Below are 16,486 nucleotides of genomic sequence, written 5' to 3'. Positions count from 1 at the left end.
TGGAGGGGAGGGAATGGTGGAAGGAGGGAGTGATATACTATTATTTACTATTAGACAGGGAAGTGAAGAGAAGTACAAATATGACAGAGACAAATTAGTGAGAGGGAAGATGTTATGACAATCAGTAGTCTTCGAAGCCAAAGGGGTGATATGCTTGTATTCGACCAAAGTGCTAGTCGTTCCCTCCAAAATAAACAGAGTTTGATTTAGGACAAATCTTTGAAAAAGACTACTTTTAAAACATAAAGCAAAATAGACCGAAAAAGTATTTAATTAGCAAAATAGACCATTTTTGCTAAAAGTTGGTCTATTTTGCTAATTAAGTGTCAAATTTGGTCTATTTTAAAATTTTATCAATTTCACAACTATTTTTTTCATAAAAATTATAAACATGATTATATATATAAATTGTGAAAAAGTTACATTTGATGCAATTATAATTTTCTATTTAATTGTAAAAATTAAGTTTCTAAAAACAGACTTGGAGTAAATTTAGTTGTGCATTGTTCTTTAGAAAGTGTTGTGTTGTAGTAAACAAATGTATAGTTTAATAAAATGAATTTCCATTGTTCATTACTATATTTTGAAATTATAACTACAGTTAAATTTTATGCATGCAAAGGGAGACCAAAATTAACTTCAAATAAGAAAAAATATAATAAAAGATAATAGTGTACACTCACAAAATAAAAAAATTTCCATGACGAGCTGAATATTATATATATATATATATAATATTTAATTAGCAAAATAGGTCAACTTTGACTAAAAGTTGATCTATTTTGCTAATTAAGTTTTTTTAGGCCTATTTTGCTAATTAAATATTTTTCGGTCTATTTTGCTAATTTAGAAGTGGTCTATTTCAAAGATATGTCCTAGATTTATCGATGACCTTAAAAGGCTTAGATGCCCTAATTGAAGGGATTCAATGGTGGATATTAGGATTTCCATCGTACTTGATAAGTTGTTCGTGGAGGCACTTCCATTTTAGTGGTTGATAACACTAGCAGGGAGGTGAGTCCCTAGGATGGCAAATACTTATTTGTCTCATTTAAAAAATTAAAATTTCCTTTGTGTATGCTATAAGAGATGTAAAGTGTATATTACATATATGAAATAGTGTGCTACTTTTGATTATCTTTTTCTGATTACCGTTCAATTCAATGCAAACCCAATGTGTTTGTGACTCAACGCAAACCCTATTGTTTTGCTACAAAGTTAGCTATATGCTTTTTTTTTTTTTAACACTTGGGTGTTACATTCCTACTTGGTTCTTCCATCTATTAAACTTGAAACAACAATGAAGACTTTGTTCAAATTTTTAGAACTGGCCAAATGAATATTCTATTCTAGTCAGTTATATATGGGTGAAAAGCAATCTTTAGTCTTTACTATATTAATTTGCTCCATTTTACTTCCTTTTCTCATTTCTGTCTGTTACATGTCAGAATTTAGATATGGAAAATAGTTGCACGTTAGACCCTTTGGTGTAACTTACGATTGGTTTACAAATTATACCCATACACTATCCTCTTGCACCTGGAATGACGCACATTGTTTATATTCTTCTGTTTGTTCTTTAGTATCCTATATGTTAACGTCTTTTAACCCCTCTTAGCATTCGGAACAATGATTCTTGTTAGCTTTGGCTCCTCAGAGATGAATGTGGCTCTTCTATAATCATATTATGCTTTTTCTCTGGACACTTCTTTTCGAAGGGAATATAAAAGGTTGTTCCTTGGTTGCATGAACTTAAATTGCATATTTCAAAGTAGATCTACCACTCTCTTCAGCCCCAAAAGATTATTGCAAATAACTCGTAATTTGCTCACACTCGCCATAGTAGAATTCCATTGGCTCATTTGGGTTTGATGTCCGAATAATTACAATTGTAAAAATATGACTAATTGATTTTTGGAGCTTCCTCGATGCTCACACTATGGAGACCAGTTTGTTTGCAGAGATTCTTGATACTCATGCACTGTTCTGTTGGTGTTCGTGCCTTGATTCCAACTTTGACTGAAAGATTAAGATGCATATTTTAGGAAATTGAAGGCCTGCGAAACCATTGAAAATTGCCAAGAGTAATTATGCAATTTATTAACCTTGGGGAATAGTCAAGGAGCATACCTATATAAAGAGTTTATTGGCTAGTTTGGAGAAAGCGTGAGGAGAGAGTGAAGAAGTGTGGCGACGTAGAAAGAGAAAAGGGAAAAGTAGAGAAAAGAGAGATAAGAGAGGATTAGAGAGATCGAATCATTTGTATTTGTACTCTTTTTTTCATAATGAATCTATTTCTCCACCATCCGAGGACTTAGGCCAGAGCAATTGGCTGAACCTCGTAAATCTTGTTTTGTCTGGTTGCTTTATTTGTGCTTCGGTTTTTTTCAACAGCTTTATCTTCTTAATCCTGGTTATCAATAATGTTTTCTACCCAATCAGTGTGAACTTTTCCATTATTTTTTTTTCAAACCTTTGGTCTCCTAATCAGATTGTGGCACATATGTCACATCACAAACAATTCTAGCAGTAAACCACTGCGCATAGCGCAGGTTGCCAGGCAGTCGGTGGTAACATTGCCAACACCCTCAGTCCCTGCTTCGATTCTGCATGGCTAACCTGGAGTGGTGGAATAGGAGGTGGGACCCACACACCCGGGTTTTACTTGATAAGGGTCGGGGATCAAACTCGGGCTTTGGCCTGGCAATCCTCATGTGTTGCCAAGGAAAAAAGAAGACAGTAAGTTTTTAAGGGTAGATAAGTGGTTCCTAAGACTTAAAGGAAGCACAAATTAGAACTTATTCCAGTATTCAAGGTCTTTATTTATGTGTAGTTCCTAACCAGACATAAATGTCTATTGTTCAAATTCTTGTCAAACAGTTCTCTTTATCATTCGAAAAGAATATCAGAGAACTATCAGATCAAGTGCTAAATGTGATAACTCTTCTTCTTTTCTTTACTTTTTAAATACTCATTTTTTGTAATACAGAAACTTCTATATAAGTTGGTACTTCATTTTTTATGTTTGCCGTGATAGACTGATTTGTTACTTTTGTGAAAAAATGTCTTGCAGGTGGAACAGCTGCACAAAATTTTTAAGCTTTGTGGGTCACCATCTGAAGTCTTCTGGTCTAAATCAAAGTTGCCACATGCAACCATTTTTAAGCCGCAACATCCTTATCAACGACGGCTTGGTGAGGCATTTAGAGATTTCGCTCCCACAACTGTAGCTCTTTTAGAAACACTACTTGCAATAGAGCCAGATGCTCGGGGAACAGCAGCTTCTGCCCTGAAATGTGAAGTAAGTTTGGTCTCTTCGCTTTGGTTGCAGCCCACGTGCACACACACACACACACACACACACACACACACACACACACACACTCTGTAGGTAGTTACTGATGCCATTTACCTGAAAGGTTCTAAATTTCTAAATGTTGTTTTAAATAAGACACTCAAATATTTAGTTACTACCTTGCACTTTAGTCACGTCTCTTTGGTCTATCAGCCCCCAGTTGTTGTGAGGGTCCCTTGGATTAGAATTTACTTGATACCCTGTTCCTAGTTGACACTTTCCTCTTTGGAAGAGGATGACCTTTTTTCCTAGATTTACTTTCAAAGTTCTTCAGGTAGATTTTTTTGGCAGAATCTTTCAGGAGTCTATTGACTGTATTTATTATTTCAATCTAACTTCTGAAACTTCAAGGTAACAATTCATTTTGTTGGTAAGAGTCAATATATGATCCCGTGAGAAGGAAGTATGTCATCATTTCAACATTTTTTTCATCTCCATCAGATTGTTATGAACATATTGGCAGAAACTTCAGTGTATAATATTTACAGCTTCAGAAGCAATCTTGAGGAATGTATTCAATCCTCTCTTTGTTTATATTTCTTCCATTTATGACCTGATGGTGGTTTCAGATAATTATTCCAACACAATTCTGATAGTAACATACTTGAAACTGCAGCTGATGACATGCTTCAGACAGAGACATGGCTAATGAAAGCCAATACATCAAGCATCAATCTCTATGTTATGCCCAATGTTGTGCTATTATAATTATTGTTCTCCAGAAAGATGTTCGGAGGTTGGCGTTTTATACTAGTAGCTATTTTTCTAGGTGACTTTTAGATTGTATACACAAGATTGCTAGTTGAAGCATGTTTACATTTACGATGAAAGCAGAATTAGCCCACATCTTCATGCATCAGACATTGTGTGAATAGTTTGTCTGAGATAGTGGTGTTGCTTTGTTTGGAGAATCGCTGCCTAAATTGGAAGCATATAACTATGAGCACAAATACCAATTGCCAAGTGCGCCATCAAGAGGTCAAAAGACCCAAAAGCCTTGGGCCACATCCTGCTTACAACTTCCACATGCTGAAATATTTATTATATGTTCCAGAAATGATACAAGGATTTATCCCCTGACATGCCATTGTCTACTATTAACGCTTAATTACCAATCCATGCTCGAATAAATGAAAGGAAACTGTAAGATAACCATATAAGCAGCTTTTTCTGTAGATTTTTTTATTAAACAATGCATCATCATAATCTTATACTTATTACAAATATATTTCGTTTGGGCATGACTGTATGTCAGATTTATCACAAGTTCCTTCGGAGTATTATTCCTTTCCCTTCTCCCAAACTGGATACATGACCATGTCATGCATCTAAGTAATAGTAAAATTTTTAGTTCTCCACTGTCTAATGAAAATTGTCCAGAATTAGATGTTAAGACTGGCTATCTTTTTGTCTGGTATTCTGGAAATACCTGAACAGTGCAAGCATAGTATCTACCTGGTAAATGCCTGACATGCTAATACCTGTAAAGTCCCATGCATCTATTTTCTTTTAGATCAGTCGGGTTTCTCCCATAGCATATGCCTTATAAGCTAATGTTTTCCGCTTCTTTGGCTTGTCATTATTCCTCAACTGTTGTATCAACTCATTTAACACAATATGCTTAGTGTACTTCTAGAGCTATATTTTACCTATTACTATATGGGGCTTATTTTGTTAGTTCTGCACTAACTGTTTAGTTAAGAATACTTAAGATTCCCTTCGTTTGGAGATCTGATTTAATTAGATTATTGTCATGTTTGTCTACCGTTACTTCTCTCTACCTTGATTTTAACCATTCTAGCCATTGTTTGCATATGTTTACTTATGATCATGATTATCCTTTGCAGTTCTTTACTATTAAGCCTTTGGCTTGTGATCCTTCAACTTTGCCTAAATATCCTCCAAGCAAGGAATTTGATGCCAAGCTTCGAGATGAAGAAGCTAGAAGGTAATCTGTTTTCTAATAGAGTTAAATTACTTATCCTGAATCTTTTTTCCCCTCTTTCCACCTTTGAGAAAAAAGTAGCAAATTCCTGAATATTTTGTGTTAACAAATTACTCGGACGAAGATGATATATCCACTTTTACATATTTTATTGATTAATTACAGGCAGAGGGCAGCAGCTATAAAAGGCAATGGAACTTCTGGACGAGAAGGACCAAGAGAACACAAGGCATTGCTGGGAACAAATCTCAATGCTGATTTAGTGGTATATAATCAAAGTTGCCACATGCAACCATTTTTAAGCCGCAACATCCTTATCAACGACGGCTTGGTGAGGCATTTAGAGATTTCGCTCCCACAACTGTAGCTCTTTTAGAAACACTACTTGCAATAGAGCCAGATGCTCGGGGAACAGCAGCTTCTGCCCTGAAATGTGAAGTAAGTTTGGTCTCTTCGCTTTGGTTGCAGCCCACGTGCACACACACACACACACACACACACACACACACACACACACACTCTGTAGGTAGTTACTGATGCCATTTACCTGAAAGGTTCTAAATTTCTAAATGTTGTTTTAAATAAGACACTCAAATATTTAGTTACTACCTTGCACTTTAGTCACGTCTCTTTGGTCTATCAGCCCCCAGTTGTTGTGAGGGTCCCTTGGATTAGAATTTACTTGATACCCTGTTCCTAGTTGACACTTTCCTCTTTGGAAGAGGATGACCTTTTTTCCTAGATTTACTTTCAAAGTTCTTCAGGTAGATTTTTTTGGCAGAATCTTTCAGGAGTCTATTGACTGTATTTATTATTTCAATCTAACTTCTGAAACTTCAAGGTAACAATTCATTTTGTTGGTAAGAGTCAATATATGATCCCGTGAGAAGGAAGTATGTCATCATTTCAACATTTTTTTCATCTCCATCAGATTGTTATGAACATATTGGCAGAAACTTCAGTGTATAATATTTACAGCTTCAGAAGCAATCTTGAGGAATGTATTCAATCCTCTCTTTGTTTATATTTCTTCCATTTATGACCTGATGGTGGTTTCAGATAATTATTCCAACACAATTCTGATAGTAACATACTTGAAACTGCAGCTGATGACATGCTTCAGACAGAGACATGGCTAATGAAAGCCAATACATCAAGCATCAATCTCTATGTTATGCCCAATGTTGTGCTATTATAATTATTGTTCTCCAGAAAGATGTTCGGAGGTTGGCGTTTTATACTAGTAGCTATTTTTCTAGGTGACTTTTAGATTGTATACACAAGATTGCTAGTTGAAGCATGTTTACATTTACGATGAAAGCAGAATTAGCCCACATCTTCATGCATCAGACATTGTGTGAATAGTTTGTCTGAGATAGTGGTGTTGCTTTGTTTGGAGAATCGCTGCCTAAATTGGAAGCATATAACTATGAGCACAAATACCAATTGCCAAGTGCGCCATCAAGAGGTCAAAAGACCCAAAAGCCTTGGGCCACATCCTGCTTACAACTTCCACATGCTGAAATATTTATTATATGTTCCAGAAATGATACAAGGATTTATCCCCTGACATGCCATTGTCTACTATTAACGCTTAATTACCAATCCATGCTCGAATAAATGAAAGGAAACTGTAAGATAACCATATAAGCAGCTTTTTCTGTAGATTTTTTTATTAAACAATGCATCATCATAATCTTATACTTATTACAAATATATTTCGTTTGGGCATGACTGTATGTCAGATTTATCACAAGTTCCTTCGGAGTATTATTCCTTTCCCTTCTCCCAAACTGGATACATGACCATGTCATGCATCTAAGTAATAGTAAAATTTTTAGTTCTCCACTGTCTAATGAAAATTGTCCAGAATTAGATGTTAAGACTGGCTATCTTTTTGTCTGGTATTCTGGAAATACCTGAACAGTGCAAGCATAGTATCTACCTGGTAAATGCCTGACATGCTAATACCTGTAAAGTCCCATGCATCTATTTTCTTTTAGATCAGTCGGGTTTCTCCCATAGCATATGCCTTATAAGCTAATGTTTTCCGCTTCTTTGGCTTGTCATTATTCCTCAACTGTTGTATCAACTCATTTAACACAATATGCTTAGTGTACTTCTAGAGCTATATTTTACCTATTACTATATGGGGCTTATTTTGTTAGTTCTGCACTAACTGTTTAGTTAAGAATACTTAAGATTCCCTTCGTTTGGAGATCTGATTTAATTAGATTATTGTCATGTTTGTCTACCGTTACTTCTCTCTACCTTGATTTTAACCATTCTAGCCATTGTTTGCATATGTTTACTTATGATCATGATTATCCTTTGCAGTTCTTTACTATTAAGCCTTTGGCTTGTGATCCTTCAACTTTGCCTAAATATCCTCCAAGCAAGGAATTTGATGCCAAGCTTCGAGATGAAGAAGCTAGAAGGTAATCTGTTTTCTAATAGAGTTAAATTACTTATCCTGAATCTTTTTTCCCCTCTTTCCACCTTTGAGAAAAAAGTAGCAAATTCCTGAATATTTTGTGTTAACAAATTACTCGGACGAAGATGATATATCCACTTTTACATATTTTATTGATTAATTACAGGCAGAGGGCAGCAGCTATAAAAGGCAATGGAACTTCTGGACGAGAAGGACCAAGAGAACACAAGGCATTGCTGGGAACAAATCTCAATGCTGATTTAGTGGTATATACTACCACTGCTGTTTTTGAGGTTCTTCATTAGTAGCAGTATTACATGACATTCCTTTACTACTACTACTACTACTACTACTACTAGTACTACTACTACTATTATCATTTTCTTTTTATATTTGAAAATAAAATGAGTCGATGGATCCTTCCAGTGTAGAATTCTTCTCAGTATTTTGGTTGAGACATGCCTGGAACTTATGAGTGTAGTATTATAATGCATTCCTCATTAGTTCCCTGAAGTTCCTCTTAGCCTAAAATCATTTTGGTTTTCAATTTCTGACCAGGATCTCTGTGTCACATATATGCTAGGAATTGATCTGCATTTCACTTCAGGATCGCTTGCCTGCAATTGAACAAATTGAATTTAACTTGAATCTTTTTGGCGAAAGGTTGTAGCCTCGTCTTGTACTTGTACTACAACCCAACCTATGTTGCTTGGACATTATAAATATGATGCCAGACAACAACACACAAGGAATTCAAAGGGCACAAATCAGAGATAGGTCCATAACCGATCCACCGGCTTTACTAGTGAGTTAGGCCTCACTGGAAACTTAGTTGTACTGTGACCATATATAAACAACCAAGTAGCCCCCACTTCTGTTGTGAAGCTGTGATGTGTCAGACTCATATCCTTTGTATTTCACAGAAATCCTGTACGGGTATGTCTCAAGTCGGCTAATCCTGTCACTAACAGAGGTCAGCACATGCTAAATATAAGTGGCTAATCCTTTCACAATTTCATAGATATACACTGTATCCATTCTTGTTCTTTCCGTATAGTGATAGTATCAAGCCATAGCATTATCTATACATCCATGATATAACAAAAATTAAGACCATTCACTTTATCACGCTAAAAAATCATTGTCATGGATCATATCATATAATTATGCAGGTGAGCACATAGACACATATATTCGCAAGGTCAATGCACTCATTTCATCTGCACATGTTTTCCGTATATTTGATGATGTATCTATCATGAAATCATTCACACATATTGTTTTCCGTATATTTGATGATGTATCTATCATCTAATCATTCACACATAGACATCAGTACGATTGTTTTCTGTTTCAGAGACGACGGCTGCAGGAAAATCCGAAGACCATCAGTGATAAATACAATGCACAAGAAAATGGTGGTATAGGTTTCTGGATTGACCCTGGAGGGGGAAAGGCAGGGAACGGTTTGATGCATCATGGTGTATCAGTATCCTCACGAACTAATAAGGTTAAGGATGATCAATCTCGGGCTGTTCCTTTCCATTCATCCACTACTTTGGGACGCTCGCAGCGTCCGGATCTGAGGACACAGATACCATTTATGTCTCAAGTCGACGGTGCGGGATTTTCTAATCTATCGGGTCCGTTAGCAGCCAGAAGCACTTCCATTAAGTTGGATGGCCACAATGAGAGACCTAAGCATCCGCACTGGCCAGAACACAGATCTGGGTCCAGATACCAGCTTGAGGTACCTGATGCCTCTGCAACTCACCACTTGCTTGAAAGACCTTCATCTTCTCATAAGAGAAATGAAAGAATAGGAAGCAAGGAATCTACCACAGCAGTAAGTCTTTTGTTTATGATTATTATTCGTAAGTTAAACACTATCTTGGTGGCTGCAGCACTGCTGCAGTTATAAAATAAGTCAATGAGGTACTAGAAGAGAAGGCTTGAATAACTGTTTCTAGGATTTAGTATATTGTATTATGCTCGAAGAGTAACAAATGAAGATTCAAGTACTGAAAGAGAAGTGGTTTGGAATTTTTAGTGATAGATCAAGTGTGCTGTCATTTATTAGTCAGATTTAAAAATGAACAGAAAATTGTGAGAATTAACGACTGACGGCTTTCCATGTTTTAAGGTAAGGATTCTGAGGGTGAAAATTCAAGGTTTATGTTGATTAAATGATTTTGAATGATGAACCTGGTTCAGAATTTTTACGAGCCTCAGTAGTAAACATGTGAAAGGAATGGATGGAGGAAACATAAGAGAAGGAACAAATAATTACAGATAAATGAACGTATGTCTAGGAGGAGCAAGAAACGTAGGAATTAAGGTACATTTATATTACTGACATAGTAAATGTTCATTGTCATTTCCTTCTGTAGAGGGACAAAAAAATTACGTGAATCTATGTTCAATTTCCTAGATCGAAATAATTTTAAATAGGAAACACACTAGTTCATTCCATTACATATTGCTTGTTTTTCCCCCTATTTAGAGGTTGTTTTGTTTGTGTTTTGATAGGAAATGATTGCAGAAGAGCCAAACCCCCCCTCAACCCAGCCCAAAGAAACAACAAAAAAGCCCCCCCCCCCCCCCCCCCCCCCCACCCCCCCCCCCCCCCCCCCCCCCCCCCCCCCCCCCCCCCCCCCAAAAAAAAAAAACAACCAAAAAAAGAGAAAACCACCACCACCCACTAATGAAAACGGAGTGATTGCCGGATATACGCCTTACTATTCCTCTAGCAGTTTGAGTTTGTTGCATGACTTCTCTTTTTTTTTTTCGCAACTACGCGGCACCTGAAGTTTCGGCTTTTTTTAAAACTCATATTTACCTGTTAAGAGAAAATCTGTGATTTGATAAAAAGTCCCACCCCCCCCCCCCACCATGTAAAAGACGTCAAAAATTTTTGCTCAAGGGATCTTTCTGAAAAAAATAAAACCAGAGGGGTAGTCAGTTCAAAACAGCGGTAATGCAGGGGTTCTATCCGCAACTAACCCAAAAAACCCACCCCCATCCCAATGACACTGGTCGAGGCCCTTATTCTAATTGTGTAATTGTGGTGCAGGAGTATGGTGCTAAGCGGGATAGGATCCATTATTCTGGGCCGCTGATTCCTCCTGGAGGTAACCTCGATGAGATGCTCAAAGAGCACGAGAGGCAGATCCAACAGGCTGTCCGTAAAGCCCGGCTTGACAAAGCCAGGACCAAGAACTATGGAGAAACTGGCCTTTCCGAAGCTCTTCGCTTCAGGGGCAGAAACGGAAAATCAGATGCCTAGGGAAAAAGAATTTCAAACCCTACTTTTAGTTTCTCGATCCTACCTTTGTCGAGAATAGGAATTTGAAAAGGTTACATCTGTAAATCAATTTTGCATCCTCTTAACTGTCTATAACTTTATGGGAGGGATGTGTCTGGTGAAGTTAAATTACTTGGAACACGAGAAGAAAACTGAATACGGCAAAGATGTTTGAATGAAAACCTACAGCGAAGTGCGAAAGAAAGTTGACGAGGCAATATGATACTTGGCAAGAATTTAAGTGATGCTTCCCATTTGGTTTGTTCCATGAAGTTTCGTTCTTCTCTTCAAATGTATTTATAGATTTGATATTTAAATCGGTTCCTTAAAATGTACATATTTCAATCTAGCAATAAAAGCCTGCATCATTTGTTGAGTTCCTATTTGAGGAATTTAATAAAAATGGTGTAGTTCGATCTGAGATTTGTGTGATCTCATTCGATCACTGACCATTTTGAATTCAGCAATGCTGAAGTGCTCAAGCTGCTAGTGAGATAAAAGACTTTGTTGTTAACATAAGATAAAGGTTTGAGGAAATTTTCACTGTAGACCCGATTCAAATTTTAATTACCGAATTCAACCCTATCTCGTTTTATTTAGTGAAATCGACCCGTTTTCTCGTCACGTCAGCGTCGTGGCGAGAAAGCGGGTCGATTAATTTTTAATCGGCTTCGTAAACAGTCGGGGTTGCCAACCCCGACTGTTTAGTCCATCCCCCGCTAAGAGCTTAACTAAATGGTCGGGGTTGGGAACCCCGACCAATTCGTAATAGAGGGTTCCCAACCCTGACCATTTAGCAGAGCCCAGCCAGCGCTGGGTTTGGTCAGGGACGAATTCGTCGGGGTTGGGAACCCCGACCAATTCGAAGCTCATTTCGAATTGGTCGGGGTCCCAACCCCGACCATTAAGCAGAGGCCAAGGCCGAGGCAAAAAGTAGTCGGGTTTGGGAAACCCGACTACTTATTCTGGGCCCCCTCCACCGTATAAAAGTCATCGCAACCTAATTCCCCCGATCCCATCTCATTTCTCCACCTCCCTCTTCTCTCTTCCGTCCGTTCACCCAAAACCAAGCTTCAGATCTCAAGTTTGAACTCGTTTCTTCGGCGGAAATTCAAATCAAAAGTTATCTTAAACGTTTTTAGGTAATTTCTTCTACTCCTCTCCTCTTTTAACATGTAGAAATGTAGGATTTTTTCTTAAAAATAAATTTCTAGGGTTTTCATTCATAAATGAATTTCGTGGGCTAGAGTTATCGCTGAAATGAGTTTGTATGATGATTGTTATCGATGTAATTAACTTTTAGGGCATAGAATGTTCAATTGTTCAATTTTAGGGTTTAGGATTTACAATTTGGGAATTAGGGTTTTTGGTTGAAATTATATGAGATTATTTGCATATTAATTTAATTTTTTATATTTAAATGATATAATTTTCTTTTGAATAGGTTGAGCAATATGATTTTTATTGCTTGTTCTTATGGTGGACAAATTAATTATGGGATGAATAATATGCCAATGTACGTCGGAGGGGTAACGACGCCATTAATGATCTCGGAATCATATAGTTACTACGACTTGGTTATGGAATTACACCGAGTTACGGAAATTGACCCACGAGAATACCGACTGAAAATTATATGCAATTGGCCCATAGCTATTGATAGAACATCCGCAGTGGAGATCTCGAACGATTATCATATGAGTATTATGTTTAAATTGGGCAAGTCGCAACAAACGGTAGAATTGTTTATTGAAAAGTTGCCACATAATTCGTGCCAAATATTCAAACTTCCAGGAGAATTCTCACGCATGTTAGATATGAGAGTTAATTCCGATGAGTTTCTTTCTTCTTCGAATGAAATGGAGCGGGCTCAATTCGGTGGAACGTCAAATGTCATGAATAACGAAGTCTCTTATGAAAATATGGGGCCGTTAAGTGGGGCAACAATTGAAGAGGATGAAATAAGCAATGACTCGGGAGGTGAAGAACAATATAGTGCACCAGTTGATAGCATGCAATTTGTTACCCAAGATGTCGAAGATAATCCGGAATGGCCTGATGAGGCTTACGTTAATAATGACTACGTTGAGTATGAAGAACCACCCCCCGACGAGTTTGAAGATGATGAGTGGATTCGTTCTTCCACAGTAAAAGATATGTGCATCGGTGAAAGTTCAACTCGTAGAGGAGATGATGACGCCCCCTTTAAAGTTGGTGATTTATTCGAGACTAAGGACCAGTTGGTTGATGCTATTCGTGAATACTCTTTCGAAAAGAATTTCAAGTTCAAGCAAGTTAAAAGCAATCGCACAAGTTATGATGCAATATGTTTTATGAACACACAAAGAACAGGTCTGACCGAGGGAAATGAAGCTGATTACTCATGTCCTTGGAAGTTATATGCATTTGCAGGAAAGAAACACAATTTTCAATTTAGGATCAGTGAATACTACGGTGTTCACACATGTGTCAATCCAATATTAGAGCAAGATCATAGTGGTGCATCTGCCTCTTACATAGCGCTGTTGATTATGCCAAAATTAAGGAAGAAGCTTGATCTAACGCCCGATAATATAATTGAGAAAGTGCTTGATACCAAATTCATTAAAATCTCGTATATTAAAGCATGGAATGCAAGAAGAATTGCGATGACAAAAATATTTGGTGATTGAGACAAGTCTTACGCGACACTAGCTCAATATCTTGATGCGATCAAAAGAAGCAATCCTGGATCTGAATACAAACTCATAACCAAAGAGATCGATCCGGGAGTTCATCAATTCACCTCTGTTTTTTGGGTATTTGGGCCTTCGATTGAGGGGTTTAAATTTTGTCGGCCTATTCTTAGCATTGATGGCACACACTTATACGGTAAATACAAGGGTGTACTGCTTGTTGCTACAGGAGTTGATGCAGATGGTGGCTTATTTCCTTTGGCCTTCGCCGTTGTGGAGGTCGAGAACAGTGAAAATTGGGAGTGGTTTTTTTCTTGCATTCAATTATATATTTTTAATGTGTTGCCTCCTAGAAAAATTACTTTCATATCTGATAGGATGAAAGGTATTCCAAAAGCATTGTGGAGGAGATTTGGCTCTCATCACCATCCTCGCTATTGCTTACGACACATTAGAGCTAACTTCAAAAAGAGCTTTAGTCAGATTTATTTACAAAACCTTCTGTGGCAAGCGGGTTGTACGCCCGAAACATGTGTGTATGATTGGATACGGGATCAAATCAAGGCAACATCTCAAGCTGCATATGATTGGATTGAGAGTAGTCTGGGCATTGATTACGTCGACCGGTGGGCACTTAGTAAAGATGGAGGGAATCGGTTCTGCATGATGACAACCAATTGTTCTGAAAGCTTCAACGGGGTACTTAAGGGGGCTCGGGCAATGCCCATACAGGCGTTGGTTGTGAGGACATTTTACAGGCTCAATTACTATTTTGTCAAGCGGCGAGAGGATGGAGCAATGTGGACCTCGTTCTTAACACCAAAAAAATGAGGCGATTTTAGGAGCTCGAGTTAAGCAGGCGAGGGGCACGAAGATTGTTAGATTTGCTGTAGATGAATGGGAGGTTACAGACAAACATGGTCACAATTACACCGTTAACTTGGGAGGTGCACATTGCACATGCACCTGTAACATACCAGAATTGCAAAAATTGCCTTGTTCACATGTTATAGCGGTTACGTCCAAGCAATCGGGGGGTGCAAATATTTCATATTACACATACGCTTCTGAGTGATATCAATCAAGCAACTATAGAGAGGCATATAAACAGTGTTTCCACCCCGTACATGATAGTCGTTATTGGCCACACTATAACGGGCCGCATGTGGTGCCTCCAAGCTATAAGAGACAAGCCGGACGCCCGCGATCAGTACGCTTAAAAGGTACGATGGATGAAGGCCGGGAAGGAGCCCCAAAAAAAATAGATGTGGTTATTGCAGACAAGCCGGGCATAGAAGATCTCATTGCCCGACCAATCCAAATAGATAGCAATTAATGGGTACAATTTTATACATTTGCAATTTTATTCTAACTCATTTATAGATTAATGGATCATCATTATATGTCAGGATATTGTAATTTTATACATGTGTCAATCCAAATAGATAGCAATTAATGGGTACAATTTTATACATTTGTAATTTCATTCTAACTCATTTATAGATCAATGCTTATAAAAAACTCAAACAATGCTTATAAATCAATGCTTATAGTAAAATCATTTTTTTTTCTAACTCAATTATAGATCAATTAATGTATCATCGTTATATGTGCAGATATTTCAGTTATGGAGGCGGGTCCATTGACACATGATGTTCTTTATGACCAAGAGCGCCACCGATCCGCGAAGATAGACGCTAGGGAGGTAAAGTGAAGTTTTATTATTTTTAATTATATATAAATTTCAATGTAGTTGATTGTTACTGAACATTTGCACTGCTTACTACATGCAGGCCCCGAGTATTACTGTTGTCGATCATACCCGTGCACACTCTAGCTGGGAGTTGACGGATCCACAGATACAGTATTATGTGCGTCAAGCCGGCTTTTTTGAGTGTTCACAACTTAAATGAGTAAGACTTGATTGGGCACTTTTAACGGCATTGGTTGAACGATGGAGGCCCGAGACAAATACTTTCCACCTGCGCCAAGGAAAGGCGACGATTACCTTGCAGGATGTTGGGGTTATACTTGGCCTCAGAGTAGATGGTGATGCAGTGACGGGCACCGATGACTTCCACTATGGCACTACGTGTGAAGAATTGTTGGGTCACTGTCCTACAATGAAGGGGGGAAAGATCAAACTCGAATGGTTAAGGAATAACTTTATGAATGTACCGGTCGATGCGACTGATGAGATCATTAAGAGCTATGCCCGTGCATATATTTTACATATGATCGGTACTATTATGTTTCCGGATTCCACTAAGGATTCCGTGCACGTGAGATGGTTACCGCTTCTTAGGGACCTATCGGAGTGTGGAGAGTTATCTTGGGGGAGTGCAGTGTTAGCCTACTTGTATAGGGAGATGACGAAAATAGCACTTGTACAAAACAAAGAATTGAAGGGCTGCCTCACTTTGCTGCAGATATGTTCATGGGAGCGATTGCATTTGGGAACACCTAATTTAAGGGAGGCTCGCGCTCTCAATGGCCATATTACTTTAGGCTGCAGGTATTATTAAGATGCATGTAACTTTAGTGCTTTATTTCAATAGTTACTAACCCGTTGTATATAAAATAGATGGAATGTGTCCAGATCCTGGCAAACCTCTCCAAAGGGGCATGAAAACTTTTACTGAAATGAGCTTGATCAGATGGAGGATGAGCAGGTATAAAAATTATAATATCTAAATATATTCAATTATGCGACCAATTGTTACCGATATCTAAATATATTCAATCAATATATCATAATATCTTATATCATAAT

The 16,486-nt window shown here is 37.7% G+C and overlaps 1 protein-coding gene across 1 annotated transcript in view; it reads left to right on the top strand.

Moving 5' to 3' along the window:
- Positions 1-11,222, top strand: part of LOC109837984 (probable serine/threonine-protein kinase At1g54610) — a 27,443-nt gene extending 16,221 nt beyond the window's left edge. The window contains 5 exon segments of the mRNA XM_020406387.1: positions 3,074-3,301; positions 5,203-5,303; positions 5,466-5,565; positions 9,092-9,580; positions 10,808-11,222. Coding sequence (XP_020261976.1) covers positions 3,074-3,301; positions 5,203-5,303; positions 5,466-5,565; positions 9,092-9,580; positions 10,808-11,020 — 1,131 coding nt within the window. The 3' untranslated portion in view covers positions 11,021-11,222.

This window comes from Asparagus officinalis, chromosome 4, assembly GCF_001876935.1.
Source record: "Asparagus officinalis chromosome 4, Aspof.V1, whole genome shotgun sequence".
In the NCBI taxonomy this organism is placed as follows: Eukaryota; Viridiplantae; Streptophyta; class Magnoliopsida; order Asparagales; family Asparagaceae; genus Asparagus; species Asparagus officinalis.
This window is presented reverse-complemented; position numbering and strand designations above follow the sequence as displayed.